General features: G+C 39.0%; 1 protein-coding gene across 6 annotated transcripts in view; it reads left to right on the top strand.

Annotated features, from left to right (window-relative positions):
- The window catches only part of epb41l5 (erythrocyte membrane protein band 4.1 like 5), a 31,792-nt gene extending 15,008 nt beyond the window's left edge, over nt 1-16,784 (top strand). For 4 of the 6 annotated variants that reach the window (XM_037110149.1, XM_037110153.1, XM_037110151.1 and 1 more), the window contains 14 exons: nt 740-846; nt 1,067-1,085; nt 1,975-2,020; nt 2,219-2,340; nt 8,411-8,562; nt 9,182-9,279; nt 9,462-9,599; nt 9,898-9,968; nt 10,672-10,794; nt 12,166-12,247; nt 12,381-12,461; nt 13,162-13,224; nt 13,432-13,571; nt 13,799-16,784. In XM_037110149.1, coding sequence (XP_036966044.1) covers nt 740-846; nt 1,067-1,085; nt 1,975-2,020; nt 2,219-2,340; nt 8,411-8,562; nt 9,182-9,279; nt 9,462-9,599; nt 9,898-9,968; nt 10,672-10,794; nt 12,166-12,247; nt 12,381-12,461; nt 13,162-13,224; nt 13,432-13,571; nt 13,799-13,868 — 1,312 coding nt within the window. In that variant the 3' untranslated portion in view covers nt 13,869-16,784. The remainder of the gene's footprint in view (nt 1-739; nt 847-1,066; nt 1,086-1,974; nt 2,021-2,218; nt 2,341-8,410; nt 8,563-9,181; nt 9,280-9,461; nt 9,600-9,897; nt 9,969-10,671; nt 10,795-12,165; nt 12,248-12,380; nt 12,462-13,161; nt 13,225-13,431; nt 13,572-13,798) is intronic. The other 2 variants (XM_037110152.1, XM_037110154.1) reach the window with 1 other exon arrangement.
- Nucleotides 16,785-18,382: the final 1,598 nt, after the last annotated feature.

Below are 18,382 nucleotides of genomic sequence, written 5' to 3'. Positions count from 1 at the left end.
TTGTCCTAATGCACAGCATCCTTAAAAAAAACACACCTAAATCATCGCTGACGGCGTCAACTGCTTTCCCAAGTCCCATAATGAATTGAATCAAAAACAATTTTGTTTGGGCAAATTGTGAAAGGCAATGTTTGTTCATATGTATCTCAGATGTCCAGTATCTTTCAGTGTATCTGTTCCCTGAGCACAGTGGCTTCTGTCTGGATACAGTTTAAAATTGTTCTGGGAACCAAATGCAGATGGGTTCGCTCAACAACACATTGGGGGGATGTGAAACTGCTGTTAAGTGTTAAGTGGCACAAACCTAGAGTGCCATGTTTGTCTCTGTACTGTGTGTTTGAACGTTCCTACAGAGATAATCCCAGATTGACTCTTAGTATCATTCACTGTACATACAAAAACAAACAAAGCAAAAAAAAAACACGTGTGTACACACAGATACATTCAGTGGCACAAGACAGGCACTCAGTGTCCACATAGTGCAATAGCTAGCGGTTCCCCTTCTGTGTGTGTTTAAACATTACCCAGTTGGATAAGCATTGGCTGTAATGTTGGTTTAACACAGAGGTTACAGGGTTTGTTGGTAGAAGACGGTTATCGCTTGGATGGATCCAGAGTTCAGCAGGGGTCACTGCTGTGACTTTTTGTTTTGGGGATAGTGAGATGTATACAAGAATCATTAAAAAAAAAAAAAAAATTAATACTTCTACATACATTTTTTGTATCTGTTTGTGACCAGTGGAAAGACGGAGTATCAGACGACCAAGGCCAACAAAGCGCGGCGGTCAGCCTCCTTTGAGAGAAGGCCCAGTCGACGTTACTCTAGAAGAACCATGCAGAACAGAGGTGACTTAGTTAATATGAACAGTTTGCACAGTATGACATCATAACAATGGTTCATGTTTACCTCAAGAATCACGTTTTCAACACTTAACATTGTGATACTACCTTCTGAAGTTAGATAGTGCGGAAACGAGTGATAGTGGCAGACACCCCATTCAACCTCACTGTAAAGTAAAACTATTACATAATGTTGCTTAAAATACTGTTCTTTGTGTTTTGACAGGACCATTTATTCTCCAAGAGTAAGTACACTGGCATGTAAACACTGTGATTCTGCCTCTGTCTGATTCAATTTCTCTTGTGTTATACAGCTTTAATTTTAATTTTGTGTAGAAGATGTATGTAATTTTATTTGCATAGCCCTACTGTGTAATCCTGTTTGAGTTTTTTATTTTTTATTTTTTTATTTGTAATGAATAACAACAACTGACAGGTTTGCACTGGAAATTGTTTGATTATAAATCATATAAGTGTATCTACATCTACTGTTGCTTAAAGTGCCGTGACTCACACTCACACACTCTCTTAACTCATTCATAAGCCTTGACTGTAATCTCGTTACAGACTGAGGCAGCCTTTTGTTATAGGGATATGTGTGTGGGCTAAAGACAAGATGTCAGTAGTATTTTTAAGCTGTCATGGGACCAGTGCGCTCAAAGCTTCGTGATGACAACCACTTCTGTGACTTTTTATTCCATCTAATTGGACGGACCATTACTGTTACAGTGCAGGTCCTTTTAAGCAACATTTGCGGTTTTTAAAGCTGTGTCAAAAGAGGGAAGCACTGCCATATTGAATAACTATGGGGATTTGCAAATTGGCTCAAAAATAACATGGTAGACTTAAAATAAACAAAAAAAAAATAGTTGTTTAAATTGTGCTTGATTAGTCAACACAAACTACACACCTCTGCGTATGATTTGCCAACCTTGCTGGCTGCACAGCCAAATTTGTATGAGCAATATGCTCTGTGAAAAGCATTGTGGGAGATTTTAAGAACCCCTGGTTTATTTCCTAAGTGTCCAAATGACACTACACACAAGTCCAATTATTTACAGTATAAATCCATGTACATTGTTAGGAATTCTTTCAAGGTTTTTGTTCATTTGATCATTTTCTTTCTTTCCACAGGGTTCTTTCATCAGGCAATGGTGTCAGCTCCACCAAAGACACCAAGGTGAGGAGCAAACCAGCAGTACATACTGAAATTCTTTCTACATCAGACAGGCAAACAAAAGAGAGCAGGTTTAAACATGTCACGGGATGAAGTTCCCTCAATAAAGTTGGATGACATGAACAGCTTCAGATATTACATTGCTGTGACTGAACTATTTTACACTCATTAACATGTATTTTTTCTCATTCTTCCCCTCAGCAGGTTGCTCCTAGCAGAGGTGCTTGGTCAGCCATGCCTGTGGTCAGCCCGGTAGCTGCAGCTGCCTGTGCGCCGATGGAAATCGAGGCCCTACCCAGGAGCCCTGGAGGAGAAAAGAGGAGGTTGGTACCTGGTTTAGAGACAGTTCCCTGCCTGACAGTGTATTTATTTGTTGTTTTTTTTCATCTTTTTTTAAGCTCAGTTTTCACCAAATATTTTTTGAAATGCACTCGAACCCTGGAGAGGATAAGCACTTTAGAAAATGGATGGCTGTTTCTAAGTTCAATGCAAGTTCATTTGTTAAATGCCAGTGTCAGCTTGCAACTGCTCAGTGCTCACTGCCGATGAAGGAAAGGTTAGGCTGGCCGACTGATCCCTGTTGGGTGCTGAAAGAAGTGGGTGGATATCTAGGTGTGTTTCTCATGGTCTAATGCCATGAGAGTGGCTTAACATGGCTTATCCACTGACCCAGGTTAGCTGTGACCAGGGAAGAAGGCAGCGAGTATTTTTGTGTGCATTTTCCTATCTATGCCTTCATGTCCCATCGATGCTTAACAGTTCTGTTTGCCTGTTTTCAAGTTAGTGTGCATGAAATACAGGATACATACTTTGAATGTGTAGGTGGAGGTGTTCTCAGAAACCTGATAATAGCCTGAAGGTGGGAAATAATTGTGTATCAGGTTCAATATACAATATTCAGGCAGATTTGAATGCAGGAAACATGGACTGCAGTTAGACAAGTAGCAGACTGATGGTGCTGATGGCCACTAGTTGATGATGACCACTTCTAATTGTTTTTTGTAGTTTTCTGTCTCAAGGATATTCATTTCGTCTGTATCTTTTGCCTCTCCTTCCTCAGTCAAATGTACTATATGTCTGTTTCTTGTCTTGGATTGATCTGTTATTTGTGGATCTATTTTATTTTGTTGTGTGAACATTGTGCGTGTTATTGTCCAAGGACAGTTACATATGCATACAATTATGTTAGCAGCCTCATCTCTCCTAAACATGCAATGTCCCCCTGTGTGTTCTAGTATTAAAATGTACTGAGGACAAATTGGTCTTGTCTGGAGGCAGGCCAGGTAGGTACCATTAAACACTGAAACGCTAACCAATCAGTCGCTATGCAGTGGCGGGCTTTTCCGATTTTGGCTTGGGAAAAGGGTTTTCTTTTGCGATGGAATCGTCTCCTGTGATTTGCTGTCTGTCCACTTTTGATCAGCATGATTTACAAACCTAATCGGTGGAGGATTGTATGTGATTTCGGGGGTTTGGCATCTATGATTTCAGCTTTGGAATCATTCTAGTGTGTAGGGGTCTTTGCTTTCAGTCATCTACTGTCATGCTGTGCCTCCTGTGAACCAGCTTCCCTATAAATTATTATTTGCAAAATTGTTTTGAAGATATTATAAATATTGAGGATGAGTGTATTTGCAAATTAGCCAATGGCCAATATTTATAGTGATGCTGAGTGAAGATTTTAGATTTTTAGCAGTGAGACAGAAAGAAAACATTACTTGGTTACATGGTTACATGCTTTCTGGTGTAAAATAGGTACTTTCTGAGCAAACCACTCTGGTTTCTCGTAAACAAATCTCATTCAGATTTACAGCTCAGGCTGATCCTGTTTCCAGTAAATTTCTGGTCAGTTGTAATAAGAGGATTGCCTTTCATTTCTGTAGAGTGATGAGGCTCTTTCTTCTTTACTCATTGTCCATGAAAACAGGATGCACAAACATGACTTTGGTTAGTGCCAGCACACAGTGATGACCTATTACATTAATAATGATGTATCCTCCTCTTTCAGACTATGTTGCCCTGTAAATCCTTCAGATTGCAAATACTGATTTAAAGAAAAAAAACTTGTTTAACTTGTTTAACTCATGGCAACATTTTGCAGCTGACTCATGAGGAGGATGCTTTGAAAGAGACACTGCTGTATCACAAATACCTCAGATTAGTGCCTGGTGCTCTTCCCTTTCTCCTCCCATGCCTTTTCCCCTTTCTTTTCATACAGTGTCTCTGATGATTTTGCATGGAACCTTACAACCCTCCTGATAACATGAGCAGTCGATCTACTTTGTCTTTCATTCTCCAACTTAACCAAACACGAAAGAAAATGAATACTGTAAAAGATTAAGCCTGTTGCAAGCCTAGTCCAGATCAGTGAGTTTATGCATTTTTTAATTTTGAAGAGCTCAAAACGTCATATTTTATGTAATGGCCATGTACTTTTCATATTCTTCTCTTACAATATTGATTGGCCATACAGCTGTTTTCTCTCTCCCTTTACATTTTAAAATGTCATGTATGGCTGCGTCTATCTATTGCCCTCTCTCTGACCCTTTCTTCTCCTTCCCATAAGCTACTCCACTGCTCTGTTACATTATCATAAGTGAGAGAAGATGACTCCTACATCACTGCTACTGGACTTAATCCTTCACAGTTTACTCTCTAACTCTAACAATAGAGTTTATGGAAAATATATACGGGTCAGTAGAAGTTCATCTGCAGTCAGTCTAGTCAAAGATCACCGAGTCAGTCACTGTTTTACTGAGGCAATGTGAAACTGAATGCTCCCTTGCCTCTTCAGCTCCCACCGGAGCTGTCGTCATGAATAAAAGCTTCCGGCTCGCGGCCTCCAGCACCGAATTTATAAACAGTGATTTGACATCGGCCATCAGACCTCAGTGGCTTGAGGTGCAAAGCCAGGTCACTGACGCTCCAGAGACATCCAGTCCACTTCACTTAGCTCAAGTGTTCGTGTCACAACACTTGTCACAGCACACTTAAGTGCACACTGGTGTATAGTGTTGCTGTCCTGACACTGCCGGGCTCATCTTAACAATGAATGCTTGATCTGTTTTAATGTTGTTTTATGGACACTAAAAGCACAGCTTTCTTATTATGATGAGCAGGATTTTGTTTGCCTGGTCATTGTTTACAATGAACTTGTGGGTGTTCTGTTACAAAATAAAATGAAGCTCATTGCACGACTTTAGAAAATCCTCAGGGAGCTGTCTTTTTCATACAGGTAAAAGTCTTTTAGGCTGAGGCCACACTCGTCAATATTTGACGAGGAGGCTGGAGGAGGTTACTACAGGTTAATGAATCTGATATAGTGGCATGCACACAGCGCTTTAACATACAGGCATGAAGTTTATAAGAAGAATGCCAGCTCACCAGTTCGGTGATACTCAGGGTTTAAACCGGGAGAAAAATAGTGAGCGAAGGGATTTGAATGAGGCTACATGTTGTCTTTGCTCTAAACGATAATCTCGTAATATTTGGGCTGGACAATACTGTGATACAAAATCTGGGATATCGCCCAAGCCAAGTGTCATTAGGATTTTCTAGATACTGCTTGTCTTACTAATACCCGTCATTTCAAGAAGATGAATAATATTCCTACCATCAAAATAGTGAGTGAAGTTTAAAAGAATGAAGCTCAGCAGAAGAGAGGCTGCAACAGTGTGATAGTTAACTACACAAATCGTTAAAAGAACCATTAACCTCACAGCCTAATGATACTCTGGTATTTCATAATTAAGCCACGTGTTACAGTATCCGTCCCTCATAATAAATTACGCTCTTTCTCTAAAGTTATCAGCTGCCTTAAATTCCCTTCTGCTGCCTCCCTTTTTTTCTTTATACTTGTCTTAAACCAGCTGTTCCGTGGTGTTATCTTTCCCTCCCTCATTCATTTACATACAACCTCCCTCCCCTCATTGCTGTTTTCATTCAGTACTTCCCTTCCTCTCCCCCTTTCATTCCCTCTCTTGTTTTACCAACACTCACCCTCACTCCCCATCTTTTATATGTCTCTCCTGTATGTCACCTTCCCCTCCTCCTCCCTGTTTTCCCCAGGTCTCCACTTCCCTCCATCCTTGCTCCTCATGTCTCATCAAAGCTCCCCACAAAGGAGTCGGACAGATCAACTGACAGCCGTCTCAGCCTCTGTGCTGACATGAACTGGACAGCACATTAATAAATGGAAATGGCTCAGCAGTGACTCGCCCATTAGTAGTAACTCTGGTATTTGTGTTTGTGACTGCACCACATGGAAGGACAGATTTGGTGTGAATGCAGAGATACCTTTTTAACGTGAAACATTCCTAAACACAATCAAAGTGTCACATAATAGATCTGGTAACACCCCTCACAGACAGACACCTCTCCAAGCTCTCCATCTCACTTCATACTGCCCTTGTCTTCTCTGTGTTTCACTCAGTCTTGACCCTTTCTCCAGTGGCAACACTGAGAAGTTATCCTCACACTTTTGCTCCACCTTTTCTCATCTTTAGTTTCTAATTTTCTCCACTTTGCGACACTTTCTCCTGCCTCTCCTCTCCCCTTCCTCTGTCCTTCAGTCTTTAACCTCATGGTGAAACTGGCTGGCTGTGGTGAGATGGTATCAGTGTAAGGCTTAGGAATTCACCTCCACTCTCGACTCTGCATGGAAACAATAAGTCACATAGTTCCCGGAGAGTTTCACTAAGTCCTCTTCTGTCCCCGCTGTCATTCTCTTCAGAGGAGTTCCATGTTTGTTTGTTTTTTTTAAATACTATCTTGAGTGTTGTTTTAATTAAGTTTGAATTACATGAAATTATCTTTATATAAGAAAATATGATTTTTCTATTTTGTATTTAATCAGCACTACACATTTTGTGGATCTGCTGCTCTGTTTTTAAAAGTAGTTGGATAAGATGGTCAACACAATGAAACAGAAGCAGGAAGCAAGAGTTGCTTTGGATGCGCTCCACAAAAGTCTGTATCGGTTGTATTTGCACACTTTTTCTTATGTGTTTAACACATTTGTAAAAAAGAAAATCCTGGAGGATGCAATTTATGTCTTGTTTTGAGTTATTGGTTTATTCCTGCTCCAGCGTTGAGCTTGGCAAAACATGTTCTCTATACTCACAAATTAAATTCATACTGACCTTCTCATCCAACTTCTTGCAAGAAATCAAGTATAATACCATTACAATATTTGAAACTGAATCAGAGTTGAATATTAATTGTTTATCTGTTGTTAGTACACTGTAACTGTAACAGAGCAGTGTGTTAGAGGTCCATATTCACTGAATGCTTACCTGCACCTCAGACTGTTTCTTGCACAGCTCGACCAATGAAGATGATTTCTTAATATATCTTAGTTAAATGTTTACAACCTAACTGACCAAAGGATGTTTATCTTTCTGAACTGTATGTTTAAAAAAAATATTTGAGAGAATAAAGGAAGGATTGCTCTTGAAACAGGAGAGTATGTAGCTTTATGGGCTCAATGTAACATCCTCTATGTTTGTTTACTATCTTTGTTACCTTTATCACATTGTAACAGCCTGTTTTAGTACAGACATATTGTTTTTGTTTTTGCTCACACAACAGTCAGATACATCCTCGCCTTCTCCTTCATGGATTACTTAACATGTGGGAATGTTTATATACATTTGATTTGTGTGTCCTCAGGCAAAGCATTGTTCATTTCTTTACATCTTTCTTCAGCTCCTGTTCTCTACAGGCAGTATATATATACATACAGCAATACACAGCGTACTTTTCATGTATTACTGTGTCTCCAGGCTACAGATATATGAGGTAATTACTCGGCTGCTGGAGGAGCTTTTTCCAAAATCCATGTATCAAATGTTTTTGCTTCAGGTTTCTTCTGAATCGGAGGATATTACAGCATATTATTTCTAAGAGAAGTTATTGCTTTCTTTGAAGACTCGCTGCATGCTTTTTTTTTTTTTTTTTAACCTCTTAAGACAATCTGTGCACTGTTGTTTGTTTTAGGGCTTCGTTTTGTGGACACACAGCTCTCAAATGTTCATGGTGGAAAGTACAGCAACAAAAGAGGGCAATTTTTCTTTTTCAGACATACTTTTTTCCTAAAGTGGGGACATCATTGGCATTGTTTTTTATATGTTCTCTTGTAATTTTTTTGTATGTTTCTGGGAATTTAACATAAAATGTCTCCTGATATATCATCATGAGCCAGTTTTGACTTCTCCGTTCATATCTTTTGGATGCTGCAGGTAAGTTGCACAGCTGTATAATCCTGAATTCTAATGTGCTTAATGCTTGTTTAAGACTTGCATTGTTTTCTACATTGTGTCTTCTTGTGTTTGTTTTTATTAAAACAATTTCAAACCTACATATTAATCTGCTGTTCCTGTTTTCTGTCTCCAGTGTGCCCATGGTTGCTGACCTGATGGAGACGTGTATTGATGACGTCCTCAGAGCTCCTGTCGTCCCCACTGTGACGCCTGCAGACGAGGCCGGGCTGAGCAACGCCTATGCCGCTGCGAGTCCTGCTGGGGAGGATCCTCTCAGCCTCAGTGGTGAGGCTGCAGAAAACCAACCGATGAAAATTATGAAGACAAAGCTATATAATCATTAATGGATAATAATATCTTTATTTACATAGCACTTTTTCAAAACAGTGTCACAGAGTGGTTCAAAACAAACAATAATAAAATACAAAGTGTTGAAAAACATACTTGAAGGTTAAAAAAGGAATGGCTACAGTTAAATAGAGCTGTGCACTGACGTTACTGCGGAAGAATGAAGAACAGTAATTAATTAGACCAAATAAACCTTGAAACATTAAATACCCTTGTAGGGAGGCCTTTCCATGAAAATATGTCTTTAAACTGTTAGCAGCTGAAGTTCCTCAGACTCACAAATGCTGCTATTGGAAGCTGATCATTTGGGATAGTCCTCTTTAAACTTAGAAATATGCTGAGTTTTTATACAAATGTATTTGGCAGGATCTTACAGTATAGTGATAGTAGGGTCAGTGAGACACTGGCATCACCAACCACCACACAGACTCACATTACAGCACATACACATTTTATTTTTCACTTAAATTAAGTCAGATAATCACCAGCCACCAACTTCTTAGAGAAGTCATCAGAAAAGGGGATATAATAAATGTCTAACTTTGCATCTCTGCAGAGGCAGCGGCTCGTCTGAAGCAGCTGGCGTTGGACAGCAGTCCTCTTCTTGCGACTCCAAGAAATAACATGAATGTCAACATGGCACTGAACAATCAGGTGGGTGTTTGTTCGTATAGTCTTTAGATAAATTTAAAGTCATATTCATTTTTTGCCATCTAGATGTAGACAAGTAACACAATGATTTACTCCAAGCCCCAGCGTAGAGAATATCATATCTTGTTTCCCATTTTTGTCTTTTTTTATTTGTGTGTGACATTTGTGTCGCCCTGCTCCTGCAGGAGGACGTGGTGAAGCTGACAGAGAAGTGTGGTCTGAACAGTGCAGGCAGTAGTAGCCCAGTTGCCACTCCACTGCGCCCCCCAGAGGATCTGAAGAGCAACATCCTGAAAGCACAAGCTGAGGCAGCTGCCCTCAAGGTGAGCAAAACACTGAATGAAACCAGGAGAAAGGGAAGCGAAGGAAGAGACTCACTGAAATTAGGTGTTGCGTACTGTTCTGATCATGAAGCCCTATAAATATGTTCAAAGTTGCATGTTTTGAAAAGTTTGTGTCTTTCCTTGTGGCAATATTACAGAGTTGTATGTAGAGTGGTAACAGGATTGTCTTTGTCAGAGCAGAATTAAATAATCATGTGGAAAACATCTGTGTTAATGATTCACCCCTCAGTCTGTTCGTTCATTTGTTTTTGTCCTGTTATTCCTCTCCTCTGTGCAGGGACCTTTGGAGGAACATGTTGTAGTTGTCAGTGGAGATAAAAACTGTAACTTGCAGGATGTTTCTACCAGGTATGACCACACACAGTACAGTCATTTTACATATATTATAAATGTTAGAATTATAAAGACAACAGGTCTTTAAAGGGTCGTAACATTTATTCAACTATTCTGTATATTTGTAGTTTTTTAAAGAAACACCTTCCTTCTGTTTAAGCACTGAGCACTGATCGCACGAACAGGAGAGAAGCCATTGTCACTTGTGCTCTATTGTCTTGAAATTGGGTCTTTCCCCTCCTCCTCCTCCTCCTCCATCTTCATGACTCATGCCAACTGTCAACACATTGTCTCAGCCAATCACGGCTCCCTGCTGCTTGAGCTGATTAACTACTTGAATATTCATGAGATTATTAGCATAGTTCACAACATTACATCACCTGCAGCTCATCCCAGCAGCAAGACGTCACAGAATGATGAATCGCGGTCGCTGTCTTGTATCAGAGTCAGTTGCTCATTATACTGAGAGAATGAGTCATTAGATTTGGTGAATGCCATTTGTCGTTTTGAAAACACATCTTGGTAAAATTATTTATTTATTACAGGGGCACAGTTTTAAGCCTTTTGCTGCAGTACACTGCCAAACCATTCACTGGTGTCCATAGAAATACAATGTCAAACACAACCAGATTTTATTTTGAATTTTGTACTTGCGTACAATATATTTAGACACACCAGACCACTGCCACAAAATAAAAGGTTTCCCTTCTGTTTCCAGGTTAAAGGTGCGTAGCGGGCGAATGGGCAGTAACTCGTCTCTGTCCGTTAGCAGTCGTCCCGACATCCAAGACTCCTGGGACCTGCTCAAGCCGGCCTCGCTGGTCTCATCAGCAGGCACCAGGTCAGTCTGTTTGCACTGAATGCTTTTCTAAACTGTGTCTACATTCTGTATGTATCCATTATTCCCAGTTTGGCTCCTAAATGAGAACCAGAGAGTGAGTGAAACTGGGATAACGGATTAGTGGAGAGCAGAATTTCTTGAATCTAGCTGCAGATTCATAAACCTTCTGAGACAGACACAAACAATGTGTCTGTGTTTTCTCTCTTGTATCTAACTTTTAAGGTCAAAAGGTACATTTAGAGAAAATCACTATTCACATTTGATTCAAAACAACAATGTTCAGCTTCATGAACTCTTTCACAGATTATTATACAGGTCGTATTCATGTTTTTTCATTGATAAATTACTATAAGTGCCCAGAGTAACTCACCTTAAAAGTAATGTATTACACTAGGATATTTCTTCAAGCAGTAACAGTATTGTAACGTGTTTCTAATAGGATTAACAATGATATTATGAGTTATTAAGTTTGGCAACGTGTTAAAGCATAAAAATACGACCCACTTGATCGCCTGCAGCCTGTTTGAGCTCATTAAGCGGTGCATTACAATGTTAATGTTTTTTGTCACTATGATCAAGTTGGAGTCAACATGGTCTCATCAGTTATATTCTCCACAATTCGGTCATTCAGTTCAGCTCACCAAAAAACAAACACGTAATTCAGATCTGCTGGCGCATGGTAGACAAGAGAGAGCTGCTGATTGCAGAACGGAAGAAAAATGATGAGAATATGTTTTGAATGATAGTGAAAGGTTTTGTTGTCAATAGAAATCAGGTTAATTCAAGGCTACGACAAAAAAAGACAGCAGTGTTGTCTTTTCTTTGTAGTCTTTGCTGACATCTGTTGGCGTGTTTGAGCAATGTGTGTTAGTGTGTGTCTTGGCGTGTGGAGTCACCTGACCTGACATCTGCCTGGATACTGCTGGCGTCATTGCACATTAAGTGTTTACAGTAGGATGACACAAATCTGCAGACACGCAGCCTCGGGCTCATTGATGCAGTAAACACTTGAGATGTTCAGGCATGTTTTCCTCTTCTCATTCTCCAGAACGATTTTTATTATCATGAATCATTGAAGTCATTAATCCAGCAGAAATCAAACATTTCCATGTTTAATACCTCTGTGGAAACGCCTTGTGGCTTGTTGGTCGTTCATAATAAGCAATTTGCAGGCTTCACCTCGGGCTGTGTGCAGGGCTCCGATAATAAAGGGATTTCTTGAATCATGTGAAAATGCGCCAATAAAATATGTTTTTTATGCGGCTCCATCTCAAGGACGAGGAGTTTGAAATACATTCTGTTAATGTTTTATAAGATTTTTTCTATCCAAGTGTCTATTGCTATTTTTTTTTCTGTTGCTCCATTCATCAGTGCCGAGAGACTAACTGAAGATTTAAACTCCGCTGTTCCCAAGATGCCCAACGAGTCAGCCAGCGAAGCCATGGCACCAAAGGTAACGTAATAAATCACTTCTTGTGGTGCATTTATATTTGTTACAGTGGAAATCATGATTTATGTGTCATGTTAAAACCAACAGAGGTTATTTTGTGTGTTTAATGAGATAAAGTGTTCGTATCATCCTACAGGTGAAAACAGAGGAAGTTAACCTTAAAAACACCGCTCCACTGTCAGACAACCTGATTGACTTCACAGATCCAACTCCTGTTGTAAGTTTCACTCGACTGCATGTGGAGAACTCCTGCAGTGATTTCTAAATTAATAAATTGAAAATTGAAAATATACCAGAAGTTTACAGGATGAAAAAAAAAATATGAGTGAAACTTCATATGGTATTTTTATGTCTCTGTGATCTATGAAAGTAATATTACTAACACATTTTACTGTGTAGCACCTTGCAGCTCAAGGTGCTTTACAACAAAGAGAATTAACAGGCACGAAGTGCTTCACATAAAGGAAGACGGAATGGACGTAAAAACGGAGAAACCTCTGTAATTAATGTGAATTATGACGGGAAATAAAAACCCACTGGATGATAATAGTAAAAATAAGATGATAAAAAGAATGAAAATAGAATAAGGAGATGCATAATGTAAGAAAATGAAAATGGTAATGATAAATAAGTTAAAGAAGTGCAGCACTGTGAAGTGTTAAAACAAGAGTTTGAACTCTAGCAGTGAAGTAAAGGGAAGAGATCTGTTTTTAACTTACTTAGAATATAAAATATTAATTATTTTAATTAATATAAATTATTAATATTTAAAATATTTAGCTTCCCTGATGTCTGTAGTCCAGATAATGTGATCTACGTATCAGACCTGTGTCAGCGATCTGTGGTCAAACATGAGTGAACACACCGCTAAAAGTCAGTGTGGTCATCAGAGTGTAACATGTCTGATTGTCTTCCAGCTGCCTCCAGTGCAGCAGCCCAAACCCGTCATCACCCCCCGCTGGATCATCCCCACAACTGCTGTGAGTCACCAACCTCTGTGTCTACCTGTCTGTGTCTACCCACAGATTCTTGTGAAATGTTTGCATATACAATTTTGTATTTCTTCATTTAAATCTGTCTGTTGATAAAAGGCTCATGCACTTGCCTAGTTGCTGTTCACTTGAGCTGATGTAGCGGCTCCGTAGAGTCTGACCTCCTGCCTTCTCCCTCGTCCCCCTCTAATGCAGCCTCCCGGCGTCTTTACTAACGGCCTGCTCGACCTTGACCCCCCCGCTAAGGTCAACCCTGCTCTCCCTGCAGATGGGGGGGCGCCTCTCACCCCTGCCCTCCCCCAACTCGCTCCCACGCGCAACACCAACTCCACCAGGTAAAAATCCTCCAGCACCCAAAACGCTTACAGGTTTATAAAAGCGAGCTTGGTAGAATGCTGACCTCTGCTGATCGAGTAGGGAAATGCAAAACAGGAGCAAATATTTCCAGTTATTCCTCATGTAGTATATTAGTACAGTATATTTCAGGCCTCTCTATTTAAATTAAGCTGTAAAGTGTGTTCAGCAATCTGTGTCTGTGTAATTCAACTCCTGTCTCCTGCAGCACTGTGGGTCAGCAGCCAAACTCAGAGGATGGAGCCAAACCAAGAGGTCTCCTGACCACTGAGCTCTGATGGAGAAATGAGAAGCAGCCATCACAACATTAATCTCCCTGACTGCTTCCCCCCACCTCACCCCCTCACCCCTCCACACACAAGCAAGCTGGGCCAAGAGGAAAGTGGAACCAGGGAGGAGGCAGCTTACAAACAGATGTAGCTAAATTCACGTGAGAATAATAGAGATATGATTGCAGGTTTTTCATCACACAGTTAGAGGCAGTAGTAACAATTTAGGATCACCTACAGGAACACAGTCAGTGACCTGCTGTTATCCATCCATCCAACCAAACCTCAGTCACACAACTTGTTATTTCATCTTGTTGCTGCAGAGGTGAAGCTGGTCCTGACACACTTAAATCTCACAACACTAACATGTAAAAGCGTAGGTCGTCTCTTTTAGCGCTGCTTTCCTCCCCCTTTTTTATTTTTGACTCACGCTGTTTTACACTGTTAATCACACCACTGGACTCCTGCGACACTGAGCTTCTGTTCACTCACAGATCACGTAGCGTGTAGAGCTGCTGAAGTACACTGGAAGAAGAATCTATAAAACAGAAAGACTTGGAAGAGATAAAAACATCTGGACTCTTGACACGGTGAAACATGTGGATATGAGACTGTACTGTCCTTGTAGCACGACAAACCTTTTTTAAAACTCGGTCAGTACGACGTGAAACTCGACTCGCCACTGGATACGAAGACTTCACTGGATTATCTTTGCAACACTGGAGCTTGAAGGATTTCTGTGTTTTTTTTTCCTCAATGGATGACAAAGAGACGGACACTGTGGATTTACACCTGATGTTTTTATTATCCTGTTCTTATCTTTTTTTTTTCATCTTATGAATTTAATTTCCCCGTCGCAGTGCTTCTGTGTAATTAAGAGTTGAGCATCACTAATGAAAGTTAGTTCTGCGTCTCGTTAATTTTTTTCCCAGACGTGGCGTGTTCTGCTCCTCTTTAAACTCATCGTGGCTTCGAGTCAGAGATGATTTACAAATAATGTGAAGTTTTAAAGTTTTGTCTTAAATGTGATCTTTTATTCCCATTCATTTAACTTTTTAAATTGGTGATGAAAATACGTCAAGTGAAACAAAGACGCTGTGGAAACCTTTTGAAAGGATAAATGTGAAAATTCAGTCATTATCTACTCACCCTGTTGTTGATGGAAAGTCGAGAGAAATTTCATAATCCGTAAAACATTTCTGGAGCTTCACAGCAAAATAGAGTATCAGCATTCTCCAAAACAACAGGCAACAACATTGTTTTCAAAAGGCGTTATCTATGTCCTTAAGTTGAAATCTTTACTGTAGCTTCTAAGTTAAAAGTGTTGGTGCATTGAAGGTGTTAATAACATATAAATTTGGGATCCCAGGAGTTCTGGAGATTTATTTTTGTTGTTGTCTCCATCTGCTTCAGTTGTTTAGAGAAACGCTGCAACACTGTTCTGCTGTGAAGCTCCAGAAATGTTTCCTGAAATACAAAACTTCACCTGACGTTAAATCAGCTCCGGTGTGAGGAGTGAACTCATCCTGTAAGTGAGCTGTGATCTCTGGAGGTGAACGACATTCCAGCGTTTGGATTATCTAACTGGATAAATGAATTAATATTTTTTTAGACTGAAAATGGACCCTGGTGTTTGTAGAGAATTGTTCCTGCTGTTAACATGTTGTAGCTTCGACCCTTCAGCCTTATGGAAAATGAATGTATTCAAATAGTCTCATGTGAGAATGCTGGAGACACCACAGTATGAAAATATCCCCACAGTTTGATGGTTTATAAATTTAACAATCGTTGATATAACTCTGGCAAATATAGGTGATTACAAACCAACTCTGCCAGCTCATGTTATGTCGTGGAATTCATGTTAAAACCTTTATTAAATTCATGGGACCTTGAAAATCCCACAGCTGCACTCAGAGCTGAATATCATCATTTAAAAAAAAATTCCTTGTCTGTATATTCTCAGCGTCTAGTAACACTTTCACATTGAACTGTTTCAAGGAAATTAAAACAATCCTTCTTGGGAAAATCTACAGTTCAAATATGAAAAAAATTATTATTATTGTAACCAATCCTCAACAACTATTGAAATTAAAACACGTTGCCAGGTTTCCTTTGGGTTTCTTGGATGTTCAGCACAAATTTAAACCTCAATCCAGTGAAAAATGAGAGATTAGTGAGACGAAACACACAGAATGAATCCAAAAACTTTAACTTTTAAGTTGGACCCCTGAATTTCATCAGATGTAGTACAGCTGTAGGGTTTGACAGTCCCATGAATTTATTAGATTAACCTGAATTTTTCAGAGAAAATCTGTTACAAGTCGTAAAATGTTGGGAATTCTGTCTGAGCTGGCATTAAACAACCCGTATCTTAAAAGCTGGTTTGGTAAAATGTGAAATTGCGGCCTGATTCTTCCTTTTTTTCCGGTTGTAAATCAAGAATATCATTTGCTTTTTTTTTTTTTTTAATTTCACTGCCCTGAACATCGTCATCATTACGCCTGGATCCTCATTCACGCTGTCTCTCTGTAGCTTCTTCATTATGATTTCCTGAAGAAGGGAAGCTGACGGTTATTTATGCTTCTGCTCAGTTCAAGTGTTCAAACACAACATGTTGTCCGGTGTGATAGCGTTCAGTTCTAATGTGTTGTCAGTATAAACGGTGTCAGCTGGCTGTAGATATGAAGTAGAGCTATATATATATTTTTTGAATATTATGTCGACAGTGTTGTTACTACATTCTGTGCAGATTTCATCGTCGAAGTGTTTTTCTAATTACAAAACTCGTAGGATTCATGTTACTGATGGAGCTGACTGGAAACACGCCGAGTGTGACGTCTCAAATGCAATTTTATATCAACTTTCTTTTGTGTTTTTTTTCTGGAATATCTGATCATGATTCAGTAAAGCTTTGCTACAGTAGGAGTCAAGTGTTTTTCTTTATTCACTGTGGATGTTTGGGTACGAAGGAGGTCAGTGTGAACAGTTGGGTTCATGTAACACTGGTCTGATTTACTGCTGGACCGGATGTGATTCTAGTCTTTGTTAAACCAGCTATGAAACCACAACCTGGATCACTCTGAGGGGGAAATCTCAAGTTTTAGTCCCTCTTAGATTTAGACATAAAGCTTTTCTGTCTTCTGGAAATGTAGCAATAACAGTAAATGTCATCAAAAGCGTTTTTAAGTCACAGCCCATGTTTAAGTTTATCACCATCTAGTGAAATCTGTTTAATCAAGTCATATACTTATCATACATATCAAAGTGTTTGTTGCCCAGACGGTTTTAATTTATTCTTACTCTTTAAAGTGTATTCTCAACTTTCAACAAGATCCTGTCAAAACAATTTAAGTTTGCATCTTGTGAACAGTTCTGTTGAGGTCTTGTTGTGAAACTCCATCAGTCGGTTATAAATTATTGGTTCAACCTCAAAAAGCAAATTTGACGATATCACAGACACAGTATGGCTTTTTTTTTTCCCACGTACAGTCCAAGTATTCATGTACGGAAGTGAAAAAAATGTACACAACAAAAAACAGAAACAATTTTCACTCCCTCTGACGGACAAGTGAGAAATATTTTTGTTCAATCTGCTCAACGCGTGAAAAAGATTTTTTTTTTTCTAGGTTCTAAGAATGTTTTATATTTTTTTCCAGTCGTCCAGCCAAGTGGAAAAAGAAACATTTTCAGAGGAAATCTTTTTTTTTTCATGTGTCAAGTGAAAATAAACACAATTAAAAAAAAAAAAAAAAAAACTGTTTTTGCTCACACAACACATGATTTTTTTTTTTCTGATGTTCCATTTTTTTGTTGTAAGATTTTTTTTTTTTTTGTCGTGTGTTGAAATAATTGAAGAAATTTATTTTCGCTCAGTCCGACACATAAAAAAAACACTTATAAAAAATAAAATTTCAACTCTCACACTAAACATTTTTTACATTTAAACATGTTCGTTTCACTCGCACAAATTATTTTGTCTTTTTTTCATGTGTGAAACAGTGATTTTTTTCTTGTTCATTTTTAAAAGAACATCACTTTTAATTCCGCACATGAAATAAAAATCCCATGAAAACTTTTTTTTTTTTCTTCTAGGTTTCAAACATGATTTTTTTGTTTTTCTTCTGAGATAAGTTTTTACTTGATTTCACACTGGAAGAAAAATTAAAAAAATCTCCTGTAAAATAAAAGTCTGTTATTATTGAGGCCTTCACCTGTGATTTCCCTGCTGTAAAATGTCAAAATGTCATCAGGAAAAAATATTAATTTAGCTCCACTGACCTCAGAAGTTTGGAGAAGTATTTTGCTTAAACTCAAGACAAAAGATTGGCGATAGGCGATATGTCTGATGTGGATGGAGGCATTTTAAATCCTCCTTACACTAAACTTTTCAAAAGAGAATAATTTAATCCACCTTAAATGAAAAAAAGTTCTTCAAACAGACACACTGACCCTTTAACTTTTGCCTGAAGGAGAACTAAGAGTTTATCTAGAGTTCATTTTCCATCGAGTGTCAAAGCTGTGGA

This window comes from Acanthopagrus latus, chromosome 9, assembly GCF_904848185.1.
Source record: "Acanthopagrus latus isolate v.2019 chromosome 9, fAcaLat1.1, whole genome shotgun sequence".
NCBI classification, from domain to species: Eukaryota; Metazoa; Chordata; class Actinopteri; order Spariformes; family Sparidae; genus Acanthopagrus; species Acanthopagrus latus.
Note: the sequence above shows the minus strand (reverse complement) of the source record. Positions and strands in the feature narration are given on the sequence as shown.